General features: G+C 37.7%; 1 protein-coding gene across 4 annotated transcripts in view; it reads right to left on the reverse strand.

Annotated features, from left to right (window-relative positions):
* The window catches only part of CDIN1 (CDAN1 interacting nuclease 1), a 225,512-nt gene that overhangs the window by 107,161 nt on the left and 101,930 nt on the right, over nucleotides 1-16,421 (reverse strand). For all 4 annotated transcript variants that reach the window (XM_041743808.1, XM_041743810.1, XM_041743811.1 and 1 more), the window contains 2 exons: nucleotides 6,352-6,417; nucleotides 5,459-5,564 (listed from right to left, as the gene is read on the reverse strand). In XM_041743808.1, the coding sequence (XP_041599742.1) occupies nucleotides 5,459-5,564; nucleotides 6,352-6,417 (172 nt within the window). The remainder of the gene's footprint in view (nucleotides 1-5,458; nucleotides 5,565-6,351; nucleotides 6,418-16,421) is intronic.

Genomic DNA, 16,421 nt, shown 5'->3' on the forward strand with positions numbered 1-16,421 from the left:
TATTCATCTGTTCAAATAAATATCTACTGATCACCTACTGGCACCTCCAGCAGCCAGGTATTCCAACCAGCTTTTGGGCATTTGATGACAGGTAAGACATATAGGTAAGACGAAACTCAATTTTAACTGTAGGAAGGTTACAAATAAGAAATTATAATATTTGACAAATGCTGTGAAATTATTAGTGGAACACAGTGCTGAATACCTAGCCCAAGCTTGGAATGCAGGAAGGTTTCCCAAAGAGATGCCAGTCAGCCCTCTGAGTAGTCCAGGAGGAATTTATGGCAAAGCAGGTAAATAAAAATGTCTACTTAGAAGATTTCTAAATTCCATCAGATCGTGATATACAGGAAAAACAGATACAGGGGAACTAATATTTGTTCACTGCCAAGTACCTCGAAAGTGCTTCCACGTGTATTAAACAACTCATCTTCATGACAACATGGTCAAGAAGGTATTACACCATTTTATGGGAGAAAACAAAGAGGGAGGTTGAGCTAGTTGTTCATAGTTATGGGACTGGGAAGTGGTATGGCCTGGATTCAAACCCAAGAACAAGAGAGATTCCCTTCATCATTTATTTCAAGGATCACTAAACTGGAAAATCATGTTGAAATAAAACTTTGCCTTGTTCTTGCCAGTCAGTAAGTGTTGATCCTCTTTGAGAGAAATGAGGATGTGTATTTACAAAGTATACTTCAGTTTTTCATAGATGCCACTGATGACAGCATGTCGGAGTGTGCCCGGAATGGCAGCTGGCAGGGTTGGACATGTAGTCAAGACTGCCACGTTCTTGATTGGTAGTTGTTGGGCACCGTGTGTGTGCTGCCTAACTGCTTGTGGAGCTTTGCTCTTTAGTGTCACTTAATATTTTCATTCAAATGGACCCACCTTATCTCCAAACACTAAAAGTGAGCACAGAGTATCTGCCCCTCGTTCTTTGAAAGGCCATATGTATGGCATACATATGTATGTATAGAGCCCGTGCATGTAATCTGGCCTCAGATTATAGAATTGTTTCCTTCTTAACTGTCATCATCAGAATATGAAAATACACTTAGTAATATAGATCAAATGGTCAAAGAACTCACTTTTTGATTACAGAAATAGAATGAGAAAGCTTCCAGGATTTTGACTATGCAAGAAAATATGTTTTTTATACAATCTGTATGTATAGCCCTATGTATATGGGATATACATTTATACATATACACACACACATATGTGTGTATTTTCTATATAATCATATATATAGCCTTATATAATTTGGGGCCATATTATGGTCCAAATGATGCTTCTCAGAGGCACTCTTTATTTCCTTTAACTCCATAAAAGTGGAGGCTTAGAATTTTGAGGAGCTATTATTTGATCAAGGTTCATAGCTGGGATAGGGGCCTGCTCACAGGAAAGGCAGCTTATGTTCTGTACTCAAAATCTGACTTTAGGGAATGTGATGACATTGCAAAACTTAAATTTTTCTGAGTTTAACTAAGTCAGGGAAAATTCTTGAAGCTTTGATTATTACAAAGGAATGAGGGGCATGCTGCATAGAGTAATTAGCAAGGGCAATATAGAAGGGAAAGCACTTTAATAAAGGCTTGTATTCAAACAAGTTGATGCTTATATGTTTCTTTGTTCACTCAGATAGGGATAATACTATGAACAAAAAGTCCAACCAAGTGAAGAGGGAGAGATGACTAAGGTGAGGCCATTTAGATGGAGTGGTCATTGAAGGTATCCTCGAGGAGAGGAATCTGAGCAGACACCTGAATGGTGTGAAGAGTTCACCATATGGAGATCCAAATGAAGAAAACTTCAAGTCGAAGAATTAGCCAGAATAAGAGTTCTGAAGTAAAAATAAGCAGTGTAGATTTAAGGAAGGCCCAGAAAGCCAATGTGGCTTCAGAAGTATAAGAGAGGGAGGGAGCCTTAGTTGAGGAGAAAGAGGGAGAAAGAGAGGGGCAGGTGTACAGATAACAGGGTAGTGCAGAACCAGATCATGCAAGCTCTGAATGTCATGTGAAAGAGTTTGGATTTTATCTGCAATGTAATGGGAAGCCACTGAGGAATTCTGAGCAGGAAGTGATATAATCTGATTTATATTTCCCAAGAGTTGCTCAGTGCTCTGGCTAGGGTATGAAAAATGGATCAGAGGAGTATAAAGGTTAATGTCTGGAGACCAATTTGGAAGCTACAGCAACAGTTCAAGAGATGATAACAGAGACTGAAGTGATGCCAGGTAAGAAGGTGATACTGGGGTGTGATTTGAGATAAGACAAAGTTGGAATTGAAAGGACTTTTTGGTAGGCTGATAATGGGTTAGGTTTTTGTCTCAAGTATTTAGGCAAATTGTGGCATCATTAGTTGAGCTTGGGAGGAACTGGGGGAGCAACAAGCCTGGGGAGGAAAATAAAAGATTTAATCTTAGGCATGTTAGGTCTGAGATACCCACTGGACATTCAAGAGGAGCTACTGAGTGGACGGTTGGATAAACAAACAAATTTGTACTCAATGGAAATATTAGGCCTGGCAGCAAGAATTAGTAGATACTATTATAGAGATGGTATATAAAACTTTGATGAAATCTCCAGTGGAGACCCCTGGAAGTGAATGTAGATAACAAAGAGAAGAGTGCTGAGCACTGAGTTCCAGGGCCCTATTCCGGTGTAAAGCTGGAAGGAGGAAAAACCAGCAAAGCAAACAGAGTATGCTACTGGGATGGCACAGAGCAACTCAGAAGAATATCTCCTGGAAGTCAAAAAAGGATGTTTCAGTAAAGAGGGAGGTTATAATCAACCTTGTCAAAGTTGCTAAATGGATGAGTAAGAATATTGACTTACACAAAAAAAAGAAAGTCCTGTAGAAACATTAAACTAAAAATTAAGGGCTCAGTAGTAGTTACTTATGTGAACAACTGGGCTTCTGCAAAGTCATGATTCTACAAATATTAATTGAACAGTCTTACTGTAAAATCCAACATTTAATTAAAAAATAGTGTGACAATTTGATAACAGTGTTTATGTCAACTGGAGACTTATCACACAAATAAAGCAATTAGCCCAGGTGCCAACCAGCCAATAGCCTTCTTGAAAGGCTACCTACAGGTGGAAGAGATGATTTTCTCCACTCTGAACAATTTCAGGAATTACTATGTGAGTTGTGTTGAGGCAAAATATGAAGAGTAGGATGCCACACTTTCATAAATGGGCTAAGTTCTCCTGTCAAAATGCCTACCACTGGTAAGTCTGTATCACTGTTATAATCAAAATTTTATACCCACGTAAATGCCTATATGTTCCTTTCTGAATGTCACCACTACTTCTATTTCTTGGCTTCTCTGCAGACATTTGGTAAAACTACTGAATTCTGTGTAGAGTATTTCCTCCTTGGATGATTTGGAACATTCAAAATCAAGGCTGGTGTTCCTTTATCACACAATATGGCCTAAATGAATCATGCCCCAAAACTGGTACATATTCAAAGAACATGTTTAGGGAATGTAAACCAATAGTTGTGTAAGTAAAATATGATTAGAATAGAAAACGTAGCACACAATAAAATAACCTAAAATCTAGTCTAAAGGAAACTATTCAAATATCCATTGCTCAGATCCTCTCCAGGTAGGTCAATAATGCATAGGTGTCTGATTACTGTCTAGATTATTTAATCAGTCTCTAAAATAGTGAGTGCTAGGCACACAGTAGGCACTCAATAAAGATTACAGTTGTTTTAGAAAGAAAATACGATCTTAGAATTTTCAAGTGAGCTTTATACTCTTTGGAATTCCATTTCTAATTGCTCCTCATAAAAGACTTGACCAGTACCAAAGTGGGGGCACTATCTCGGTGCATAATGGGTTTGTTTATCCATAAAGTTCAAAAGGCTTTAGCAACCTAAACTTACACAATTTGATTTTCTTGTCATTGCTCTCCTTATACCATCAAAGATGGTGCTTTCTTTCCTATTTCAAACTCATAAAATTGCTAAAAATCTAAAACTCAATTTGCCACATTACTGCTAATTTGAATAATGGCTGAATAAAAGATAGGGAACGCTGAAGCAGCATTGATTTCTAAAACATTTTGCACTTTCCTCCTCCCTGTAAAGTAAAGCTCGGATGCTACGCACAATTACACAAGAAAATCAAGAAAGCCATTACATTCAGCATTTTGTCATGATCATTGTTACCATGGCAAAAAGTGGGCTTAGTTTAGCACAGCTGCTACGGACGAGGTCTGCTGGCCTTTTGTAAAGCTGAGTAACAATCTAATACCAAATTCCGTAGCCTGTCACTGTTTTGTTGTTTTTGTTGTTGTTGTTTTCCCCAGGATAAGACTACTGTGCACAGATGCTACTGTCTCATTCCTTAATGATCTGGGCCAGTGTCACCTTATTATTGTATTCTCACTGTGGGCCAGTGACTGAGGAACATTGTTAATCTAGAAAGGTTACCCCTTGCCCTACCTCCTGTTCTAAGGGGAAAAAATGTGTAGTGTGAAAACTTGACACTTCAATAATAGAAAAAGCACCAAGTTTCAACAGTTGTACTATAAATGACAACTGAGATATACTGGAAAGGGCATGAGTTTGGGAGTGAGAAAGACAAATGCAGCACGGCTAACTGTATGGCATATTATTTTCTCTCTGAGAATCGGTTATCTGTAAAATGGGGGGGGGGGCTACTTCCTTGTGAGGATTAGTTGAGAGAATACAAAGGCCCAGGCACACCGTGCATATTCAATAATAAAGCTTCTTTCCCTCCAACCCTTTCCTTTAATCCATGAGATTTCCATGCCTTCATGATGGTTGACTGAAGTTGGTAGGTAAACTGTTTTCTCTTGGAAGGCAAATCGTTTTGATATTTCTTACCTTTTGGATACTTTCCTCAGAGCTGAGGACAGGATAGTTTTAAATGACTGAGAATAAGCATATGTTACACATCAGAGGAATAAAAAGTCAGCATTGATATCATAATAGCCACCCTACCCTCCTATTCGTATTTTAAGTGATACCAACATTATTGCTGTAAAATGGAGGAGTATAGAGAGGGAGACAAACCATGAGAGAGACTCCTGACTCTGGGAAACAAACAACGGGTTGCAGAAGGGGAGGTGTGGGAGGGACGGGGTGACTGGGTGACGGGCACACGATGGGATGAGCACTGGGTGTTACAGTATATGTTGGCAAACTGAATTTAAATTTAAAAAATGTAAACAAAAAAAGAAAACAGGGATACTAATTTTGACCTTGTGCAGAGATTTTTGGTTTTAAAAAAATGAAGTGACATTAGGAAAGCAGAGAAGTTTGAATTATCTGAGATGAATACATTAATCAAGTCTCTGCATTTACCAGAAACAAAGCCTAGCAGCATTTTTACCAGCTAAACAAAATACTGTTTTCTTAATGAGATTTCAGCTGTGTATCGTTTATCTTAAAGAGAAAAATGATGGGAACTTACCTATTCCAGTAGCTCCAGAACTGGTCGTGCAGGTAGGCATGGTGGCTACATTCATCACCAAATGAGGCTTTGCTTTCAATCCAGTGAATTATGTGCCCTTCCACAGCTAAAGAACAAAGCATTACTAATATGGAGCAGAGAAGGCAAGACTGGGAGATACTGAACTCGGTCTAGGCCTCTCTGCTTCACATGAATGAGCCGAAGCTCAGCCCCGGCTGATGTCGATGGTTATAACCCCACAACCACGCATCGTACATGTTCTTTACGAAGACCACTGATGCTATGATCACATCCCTTTCATTTTCATCATCACTTTCAAAAGTCCCCTCCTGTCCTCCCATTGCCACTGCTGCCATAAGTAACGTGAAAACAAACTCAAGTCAACCAGCCTGGCTTTTCAATGGGACCCTATTTAAAAATTCAGAATTTAGGAACGCCTGGGTGGCTCCACTGTTGAGCATCTGCCTTCAGCCCAGGGCGTGATCCTGGAGTCCCGGGATCGAGTCCCATGTTGGGCTCCCTTCATGGAGCCTGCTTCTCCCTCTGACTGTGCCTCTGCCTCTTTCTGTGTATCTCTCATGAATAAATAAAATCTTTAAAAAAAAATTCATCATTTAGATAAATGACCTGAAAAGTGGCACCCAAAACATCGTCAGAAGACATGTTTAGTTCTCAAATATATGTGAATGTTTTTAAGGCAGAAGATTTCTTCTGAACCTATTATTTTCTGCTATTCTAAAATAATTTTTTTCCCACAATTTCACCCTTTATTTAAAGCTGATCCGCTCTGGTAACATTTGCTAAAATTCACAAAAACTAAAAAAAAAAATTCTATGGAGAGAACACATCCCTTTTCCCTATAAACAAATGCATAAGAGAGTTTAAGGACTTACCAACTGGAACTTGTAAAATAAAGTCTGGTGTTTTGTCATAACCCTTTGCACGGAGCTGATCTTCATCTATGGGAAGAACAAATACTTATAACTGTTTCATTAACAAGACAGCAATATAATTGCTTTTCTTTCTTAAAAATGTGTAAAAATTACTAATGCAGTCATACATATCTTTCTTATGCATGCAATGCTGTGTCAGAATAAATGAACTTTCTTAGCAAACCTGAAGCATAGATATAAAAATTCCTTTGTCCCTTCTGTATTTTTATGTCTTTATTATAAATATCATTAATTCAAGCTGTCACACACTACCTTTTTTGTAATTGAAAATACTCAAAATAATGAAATATACTCACTGATTAAAAGAAAAGGCTTTCACCACTGTGAATATCACTAATGTTATCAGCCAATATTGACAAGTTACAGTGAGGCACAAGCACAGTGGCCTTTACAATTATAGAACAAATGTTTTCATTAAAGCAATTAAGAAAGTTTAGTTTCAATTAGTATAACTATTCCTACACACAAGAACACAGAAAGGGCCAAGGACAATGAGATCACTACAGAGAATTAATTGCCCTGCTTAATTCCTTCGGTATGCCATTGTTTCTGGCATTTACCAGAGTTTTACAACTAACAATATGTAATTCTGAAAAGCAAATAGGCTTTGAGATTTTTTTCTAAGTCTGTTTGATTTCTTGATCCTCTGTAAATATCAACTATCCATGCAGAAGGAAAGGAGGCAGGAAACAGGGAGCTTGACAAAGTTGGAAAGAAACTAGCAAGGTGCTTGGTTTAAAAAAAAAAAAAAAATCTCCCAATATTTTCTAAATGCTGTCCTTGACTTCTAATGGCATTACAATGTGATTTCTGAAATGAGGAGTTCTCCATTAGATTTTGGAGTGACCTGGTCATTCAATTCCAGACATGGCTTTCTATCTTCACCCAACCTCAACTAATGGCCCAACCAAGTAACAAGGAAGGCTGTGTGGTCTCTTAACACCTACTGGGCTGTTGACATTGTCATGCATCCCGTTCGCCTGCCTGCAGCACCTTTGATTAAAATTAATGGCCCATTCCCAGTGTTGGGTAGCTTATTTCCAATCCATTTGTCAGCCCAAGACAGTGGTTTCATGGCCAATGTTCAGAAACTCTGTTTTAGAACACTCTTGTGTACATCTTGAAAGGTCAGCATTTTAAATGTAAATAACCTTTTAATGACAAGACATACTTAAACTAGATGTTTAAGTTAAATTTTGTTAAAGTGGATGTCCTTTATCCAGATTTGGGAGGATTGATGCCAGAATTTAGAACAATCTCCCTCCTGGAAATTAAAAAAAAAACAACAACGAACTATTGAGATAAGGAAATACAAATTTAAGTAATTTTATTTAAAAACAATTTGGAAAGCTGGACTGCAGAAGAACAAGACTGGAACAAATTTCTCTCCTTTCAATATACTGGCCATGAAGAGACTATTTCATGGAAAAGACATTAAAATCAACTCAAGTGCCTTGAACTGATGTTCCCCGTAGCTGATGAACAGTTTTAAATGCTGAGCTGACATTAAAAAATGGAGACTAATATTTTATTAAAACTATTCTAGCTTGATATACCTTTGTAGATGTTAAAAAAAATCTATTTCAGTAAGAAAAATGATTATGTTTCTTATAGCAGCTCAAAACAAAATTTCAAAGGTCACCAAGCTATCCAAATGCACATACTAAAACTCCTATTAAGGCAGCGGCACTCCTGTTCCTGTGTACCAAAATTATCAACATAATACCTGCAGTTTAAATTCTGTCACTTATTTACTGTGAAAAAAACAATAACAACCCAAAACATGGGCAGAAAACATCAGGTGCGACAAGGGAATCTTTCCATCTTTCAGTGGAAAACTTTGAAGTATAACCATGCACTTTCTCACTCCACCCTTTCTCCCCACCTCCTTCTCTCTCTCTCTCTCCCCTCCAGGTTGAAATTGATCCAATAGTAATTGTACCCAAAGGATAGTTTCTAGAAGTCTGTGTCACCATTAGTGATACCACATTTTTTTTTTTTTTTAAATAGCAAAGAGGGTGTTTCACACATGTGAAATACCATGTTACTTATTGGATCTCTTCTCCATTATTTACTAAACTCTCACTGCCGTACCATCCCTGTTTCTGCCTTCACATTGTTACTTTCATCCTAGATTTCCTAAAAAAGAAGGAAGAAACAATGTGGGCAAAGTTTAGAGGAAATGACAGCATGAGTATAGGGAGTAGCATTATGAGCAGGTGGTCCTGCTCACCTGCTTTAGGCCCCAGGAAAAGTATCTAGCATGGATCATCCCATTGGGAGAAGTTTAAGGTCAGCCCCATCCTTCTGGCCTCCTTCCCTGGCCTCTGCATTATGGTCCTTTCCTGGCGCCCAAATCTGGATTCCTTACCAACATTATCCAAACCATTGGGTATGGATTTCAAATTTGGTTGACCATCTTGTTGGGGTTCCAACTCCACAATCTTGAGGTTATGGCTCAGTCACCAGCCCACACTTCCCTTCTGCTTCATTTTGTCTTCATTCCTTGTCTTATTGTGCTTACTCCCTGCTTCCCACATACTGGGTACAAAGCATGTGCTCTGAAGACAGGGAGTGTTTCCTTTTTGTTTTTTAAAACCTATCCATTACCCCTCTCTTACCACCAACATGTGCTTTGTATTTAACACTCAAATAGCTAAGTGAAAAAAATACAAGTGCATTTGAAAGAATACCCATGTTTCCCACAAAGCCTACCTAGACTGAATTAATGATTTTCTTTCCTGACTTAACTTCTTATTAATCAGCAAGGCACAGGGACAACAAATGTGGCCCAAAGTTCAAAGTTTATTTGATATCTTTTACTGCTATCTTTTATCCTCGGTCCCAATCTGAGGTTCATCTCTATCATCAAAGGAGCTGTATCCCTTTCCTTAATACTCATGGGAAGTTATCCTATTTTCTTTTTTCTTTGATCTGCAATATTTTAAGTAATATTGGTATTTTCTATTCCTTAAAGTATGTACAGAGTTCCTCACAAACAACAATCTGGGCCTAGTGCCCCTATGGTGGGGCAGTTCTTTGGTTACTTTTCCCATTTCTTTGATGGCTACTGATCTGTAGATTTTTGTCTCTTCTACAGTCAGTTTTGGAATTTATATTTCCCTTGAGAACTACACCTTTCATAAAGGTTCTTATAGTTCTTTGTACATATTGGAGCCAAATGGTTACTTAGGGTTCTTTGAGCTTCCCAAGTAGAAAACTGGATGTTTAAGTAACCTAAAGTGTTCTTTAAGAAAAAAAAAAAAATCATAATTTTTTAAAAAAGTATTAATATTAACTACAAAGGGCAAAAATGAGTAATAGCAATGTTTTAGAATAGCACCTTTGATATAACTTCCCAAAATGCTGGATCAATATGAAATCTATCTCCAATCCTGTATAACTAACTTATTTGGTGAATAAGTAGGCTCATATTTAAGGTGTATATTAAAAATGCCCAGTATATTTCATAACTACCAAGCTTGTTAATGTCACAGTTCAATGTTCATTATCAGAATATTCTTGTTTAAAAGCAGACCTCTTAGGCTCGAGAGTCACAAAATGTGGGATTTTTAGATAACGTGTATGACTCATGAAACAGTATTTCTGGCTTATAAAGTCTTAGAGATTACTAGTTCAATATTCCAACTTACACATAAGTGGCCCAGAGGAATTAGGTGACTCGCCAAGACCTAGGCCTCTCGGATGGCCAAAGATACAGGTAAGAGCCTGCGTGAATCACATTCTAGTTCATCCTAACAGATCACATACCATTTTTAATTATGGCAAATATTAAATTTGATCACATGTGACTTTTATAAAGTAGTAAAAAAATTCTTATTCTCCTCCTAGAGGATCTTGAAGCACAGGAGAGGTGATGGTCATCTGTCCCATATTATTTAGGTGCAATGTGCCTAAAGAGGAAATGAACTAGATAATCTTTTGATTTCTAGTATTTCAATGGCCCTCTCTCCAACTCAAGTTTTTAAAAAAAATGAAACTGCATCCACTGATAAAACTGATATTACATTTTTAAAAGCAACCCAGATCTTCATTTATTTTTAAGTTGTCAGGCCTAACCTTTGGAGAGTATTTTAAAAAAGAAATTACATATACGTACAGAACACTGTGAAAGTTTAATTTCTCAGGCCTTTTAATTATCCTCTCCTCTAAATGCCCTAAAATACCCCAAACAATTAGGTACTAATTACACAATTTCTTTTTCTAAAATAAAGGGCTGATTTTGATTCAGAGAACAAAACACATCTGAAACTAGTTACATATACTTAAGCATCATAGAGGGATATGAGTACTACCAAGGAAAAGTCTGAGGTTTTTTTTTTTTTTTTTAAATTTTTTTTATTTATTTATGATAGTCACAGAGAGAGAGAGAGAGAGGCAGAGACACAGGCAGAGGGAGAAGCAGGCTCCATGCACCGGGAGCCCGATGTGGGATTCGATCCCGGGTCTCCAGGATCGCGCCCTGGGCCAAAGGCAGGCGCCAAACCGCTGCGCCACCCAGGGATCCCAAGTCTGAGGTTTTTATTTGTTTGTTTTATTAAAACGCTTTAAAATTTTAAGAAATAGTTTTCCCCCCAGGAAAATTATGCAAAATTCCAGTTCATAACATCTGAAAATGAAAGGTAACATTCTGACGTGACCTTTTATCTATGCTTTTGTCAAAAGGTTTCAAAAATGCTAGATTAAAATACATCGTATGATAAAAAGCATTTAACACCTATTACATTTCTACTAAATTGAGGAAAGGCAAAAGATATACATGAATACAAATGAAAACTACAGTATATTTTTCTATTCTAGTATTTTGTTTTTGTTTTTCTTTTTTTCCCCAGACACTCTTATGCGATACCTGGAGCCATGACCTTTGTATCCATATTTTTATGTTCTCAGAGAATGAGTTACACAGTCTTTTCTACTCAGTGTAAGAAGTCAGCAATGTTTCAGTAATGGATGTTACTATGATAGGCATATTATGTGCAGAGGTACACAGAACAGATATGCATTTAATGGGGAGACCCACAGCACAGATAAATGAAATCTTTAGAGAACCTCAAATTTCATTACAACCATTAGTTTCAACCTTTTCCCCCAAAGCCTCTTATCAAAGCTACTAACGGAATACAACTGACTGCTTTGACCTTGTCCTTTGTTTATGTCTTCAGGGGACAATACTAGTGAAAACTGAAGTGCCCTAAAGATAGGAAACAAATGGGAGGTCACAAAGTCGGGACTGTACAAAGTGGAGCTGAGCCGGCTGGTCCCTGCCAACTAGTGGCTGTGGAGACAGGAGATACGATTGTCAACAATAGAAGCAGAACTCTTCTATATTGTATACAACATTCTGAAGTCTTTAGGTTTCATGCCACAAAAAGAGGGACACACCAGAATGGTAGAGTGAGTTGTTGGAAAGGCACTGACTGGGGCCAGTTTCCTTTAAACAGAACAAGGGCATTGGATGGTCACTTTTCTTTCCAGCTCCCAAATTCTGAGCAATGTTAGCCCTTATTCCAGTTTGTTTGTTTTTGTAGCTGTCGTCACTGATGTCAGACCCTTTTGCAGGGCCAAATCCATCTGTCCCAGAACCAATCTCAATGAAGAAAGGAAAAACTAGCAGTTCTGAGACACAAAAAGGATCTTCTACATACACACACACTCTAGAACAGTCTCACAACACACTTGACTCCCAGTGCCTTTTGATTTTGGGGACTAAAGCGGCAACCTGCAATTAATTTTCTGTGGAGTGAGATACTTGATTTTTTTTTTTTTTTGTCTTGCATCCCTTTCTGTCTGGCACTGCCATCCTACTCTTACAATATGATTCTGGTGAATGACCCAATAATGTAACCCCCGAAACCATCAACTTCAGGGGTAGACACTTGTAGCTGATTAGAGCCCTTCCTCAGATCCACTATCTGAAAGGATAGAATCACAAAAGAGAATCAGTGACTTGTTTCTGGAATTAAGAAGTCTTAGGAATAAGCACACTAGCAACTACGAGGGATCATCTTTATTACCTAAGAATGAAGCCAACACAGAAAAAAGAAGAGGGAGAGAAGAGATATTGATGACATTGCTTTTTGTATTCTGGATTCTATACACACCAGAAGCAACCTTCTCTCCTTTGGACTTTCCAGATATACTGTTAAACCAGTAAGTTCCCCTTGAGTATGTGTAGAATTTAGTTTGATTAGATTTTGGACACAGCCAAAGGAGTTCCAATATCTCATCATATGGCCAGGAAAGCAGACAATCAGCAGACATAATGAGGGAGGGGCCCAGGGCAGAAAGACTATTATAGTAAGTGGACAGGGCAACCTGTCACCAAAGTTCCAGAGAGTGTGTTGTCTTCTAGCAGTTGTCTCTCTCTCTCTCTCCATGGTTCTTTCCTCTTAGTCCCAGGGAGAAGCACACACAGCATATTCAATAGGGGAGGAGGAAGATCCTGCACCATGACAATTTCCCCAGGAAGGAAGGACCCAGTTCCCCTATCCCATTTCCAATATCATATTCCCATTATTCTGAAAACTGTATCTTATTTTCAACCTTCAGAGAGATAGGAATTTAAATACTTGATACATTATGAAATACCCAACCATGTCAGTTCTCTTTAGCCTATGTAATCATGTTTTATTTCTAGTTTCTTATTCTCTACTGCTAACATCTGCACATAAACACAACCTTAGCACTCTAAATCTCATCTGTTCCCGCTGCCTGTTCTTCACTGGAAGTCATAATCCCTTGTTTGTCACATCATAATCACTCCCCCAACAGAGCACTATTGCTTCAGGTGGGGAATGAAGCAGCAGGAGCAGATGAACTCTTAGAAACAAAGATCCTCATTTATTTATTTATTTTCCAGCAAGGGCCATCCCTCACTAAGCCTACCTGGCTTTACAGATTATACCCTCCTGGAGTCCCATGGAGTAATACATGAATGCTAGAAAAGCACCTATGTAAGATATGCTGGTTTGTCATAAAGCAAGACCAAACACAGGAGGGTGAGGCATGGATAAAGCAACTCCCTCTCAGGTGTCACTCAAAATAATTGTTAGCTTCTACTAACAGGGCAACATTCACTGGCAAGAATAAAATATCTCCAGAGCCAACCTTATTAAGCCAAATGTAACAAGAATTTGCACCGCACAGTGCCTATGGGAGCCACTAATGAAAGTCCCTCTGACCTGGAGACATGCCAGCCCATGGAGGATGAATGGTTTGTCTCCAGTCTCTGGGATAAACTCTTTCAGAGCCTCTGACAATGCAAACAGTCTTGTCATCTACTTGCTATCCCTGTATTTCTTTCCTCCCTTGTCTTTTGTCCAAAGCTCCTCCTTACCCCTAAGAAGGTGGGGGGCCTCATTAATCACTGGAGAGATAAAAATCACAACATCTCCATCAGTAGTTATAGTATATTTTCTATTTTGATATTAGAAATGGAACAAACCCTTAGTAGAGGAGATAAGGATGATTGCAATGCTTGCTGGCCAACTTAAAGGTTAGGAAGGGCTCTCTGTGCATCTACGCCAAGGAATAGGCGGCAGGTTCTTCACATCTCAGACTTTTAAGTGCTGATCAAGAAATGTTAATTCTATATTAACAGTCCTTGGAAAGAATGGATATGAACTTACCTGAAACTTATCTGAAACTTTTCTGGAAGGCTCTATGTTTGATTCAATTTTTATTTTTTTAGTCCCTAATGGTGCCTGCTTAAACTAAGTAACGTAAAAGGTATCAGTCTGCTGAACCAACAAAAGAAAAGGTTGGTTAGCATAGAGTAAGATGACCAAACTAATGAGCTCACCTAGCCAGACTAGATGCACATGGTAACAGGAATGTGCTGGTGAGACAGCAGATGAGTAAGTAAAATTCTATCGCCGCTTCAGGAAAGGTAGCTTATGAGCCAGGAGTATTTTCTTTCAATGTAAAGGGTAGCTATTGATTTTTAATATAATCTATATCTTTCAAAAGTTTAACAGAAGGAGCATGACAACAGTCTTGAATGTATTTATTTTCATTATCAAGACCATCTCAGTAAGGTAAGGACTTATTGAGATGCACCAGAGGTGGAACCATATTCTTACTGGGTTGGACACGGCAATAGTTTGCACCACTGTAAGCATCCAGAGGGTACGGAATGCTTATCATCATTTTCATACTAACTAGTATAGAAAACACACTCAAAAAAGTTAGTTGAAAATAATGCATGAATAATAAATAAATAATTATAAGAACTCTGAGAAATTGCTAAAAATTACCTGTATACATTTGTTTACAGCTTATCTCCCTACCTGACTCCAGAAAGCCAGGACTTCATCTGACTTAATGTCTAGTTCCTAATAAATACTACCTAACTTAATCACTTATTTTTGGAATGAATAAGTGTATGAATAAAATATATTTTTTTAGTTGGAAAAACTAAACATTTATTCAACTTTGATTTCTCTGAATACAATGTATTTATCCCCAGAAGTACAAATGGATACATTTATAAAATAGGATAAATCCAAGAGTATACACAAATCTTCAATGAAAATGGCTCTTCCTTTTTTCTTTCCAATAGTGTCCAGTTAAATCTTGTGCCATACCAATTGCTCAGTATATGGTTATGGATCAAGGAAATTCAAAATATTATTAGGGTTAAGACAAAGGTTATTTTTATCTTTTCTTTCCTATTGGTAAAAGAGGTCACATAAAATGCATATTTTATAAAATTACACATAGAGCACAATGAATGGAGAATTTAGAATGGGATAAAGACTTTCAGGGAAGTCATAATTTTTAAGGGGAGTTAATATGTAAAAATAAGAATCCTTTGTCTTTTGAACGTAGTGGCCAGATTCGAAACCAACAGAATGAGAAAGAGAAACAGAAAAAGAGAGAGAAGGAGAGATCAATTTTACTTTTGCTTATAAAACAAAGTAAAACAAACATGTTTGTAATGTCTCTGTAACAAAATTCAGGATGTATATACATATGTAAACAAGAAAATATCAGATTAGTGGCCTATTTATAGGCCAGTATTTTTTTTTTTTTTGGTTGATTTAAAATGATAATCTATCTAAATTTACCTGGCACAGTACTTTAGATCTAATTAATCACTGTAAAGGGGGTATTTACAAGGTAAAAGAAAAACCCTAGAACAGTATTTCACACAAGGTTTTGAATTTTCATGCTTTAACTTGTAAATAAACAAGTAATAATTCAGTACTACATTAAATGCTTAAAGTGCACAGAATAAATTACCTTCTTTGTATGCTACTGCTAAGAAAATGCTTAAAAACAGCACTGAGCTTATAGAGTCAGCTAAACATCCTATAACTCGTTTATTTGAAAGATCAGTTAAGTATGACCTTTGGGTATGCTTCAATAAAATAATTATCTCTAGACTCTATAAGCACAGAGAACTAGATGAGACCCATGAAGAGTAAGTCCCCTTTCTGAACTTGTATGCAAGTGCTAATGACTCCTTGGCCATGTTTCTGCATTGTCTTTGCTGGCCATGGTCAATCCAGTCTAATACAGTTCCCAGAATCAAGGGAGTTAAGGACCTGGGACTCAGTTTAGACCACATGTAAGTCTCCTATTCTTCTTCCCTGTTGGGGTCTTCCAGTCCTCAGGAAGGAAGCAGAGCAAAGCTAGGCTAAGCAAAGAAATGGTGTCAAGGGCCTGACTACCCATTAGCATATGATATCAAGAGAGTAACATCAAGCAGTCCTGAATATATGACATCTTAGTTGGTGGCTTAAAAACAGTAAAATCGATTTGGCCATGCTACATTGCCACAATCTGAGTGATCAATGTGATCACACATATTGAAATTCCATAGTTCTAAGAAAAAAGTCATGGTGCATCAAGGGTCATCCATTCCAATTGGTTCTGAGACATTATACATTCTATGTCTGGTTAGATTTTATTTTCCTGCAAGATTGTTTCTTGTTTGTAGTCATCTTCAATGGACAGAACTAAGAAATATGGGTGCTATATGTGCA

The sequence above is a fragment of the Vulpes lagopus genome, chromosome 2 (assembly GCF_018345385.1).
Source record: "Vulpes lagopus strain Blue_001 chromosome 2, ASM1834538v1, whole genome shotgun sequence".
Lineage (NCBI taxonomy): Eukaryota > Metazoa > Chordata > Mammalia > Carnivora > Canidae > Vulpes > Vulpes lagopus.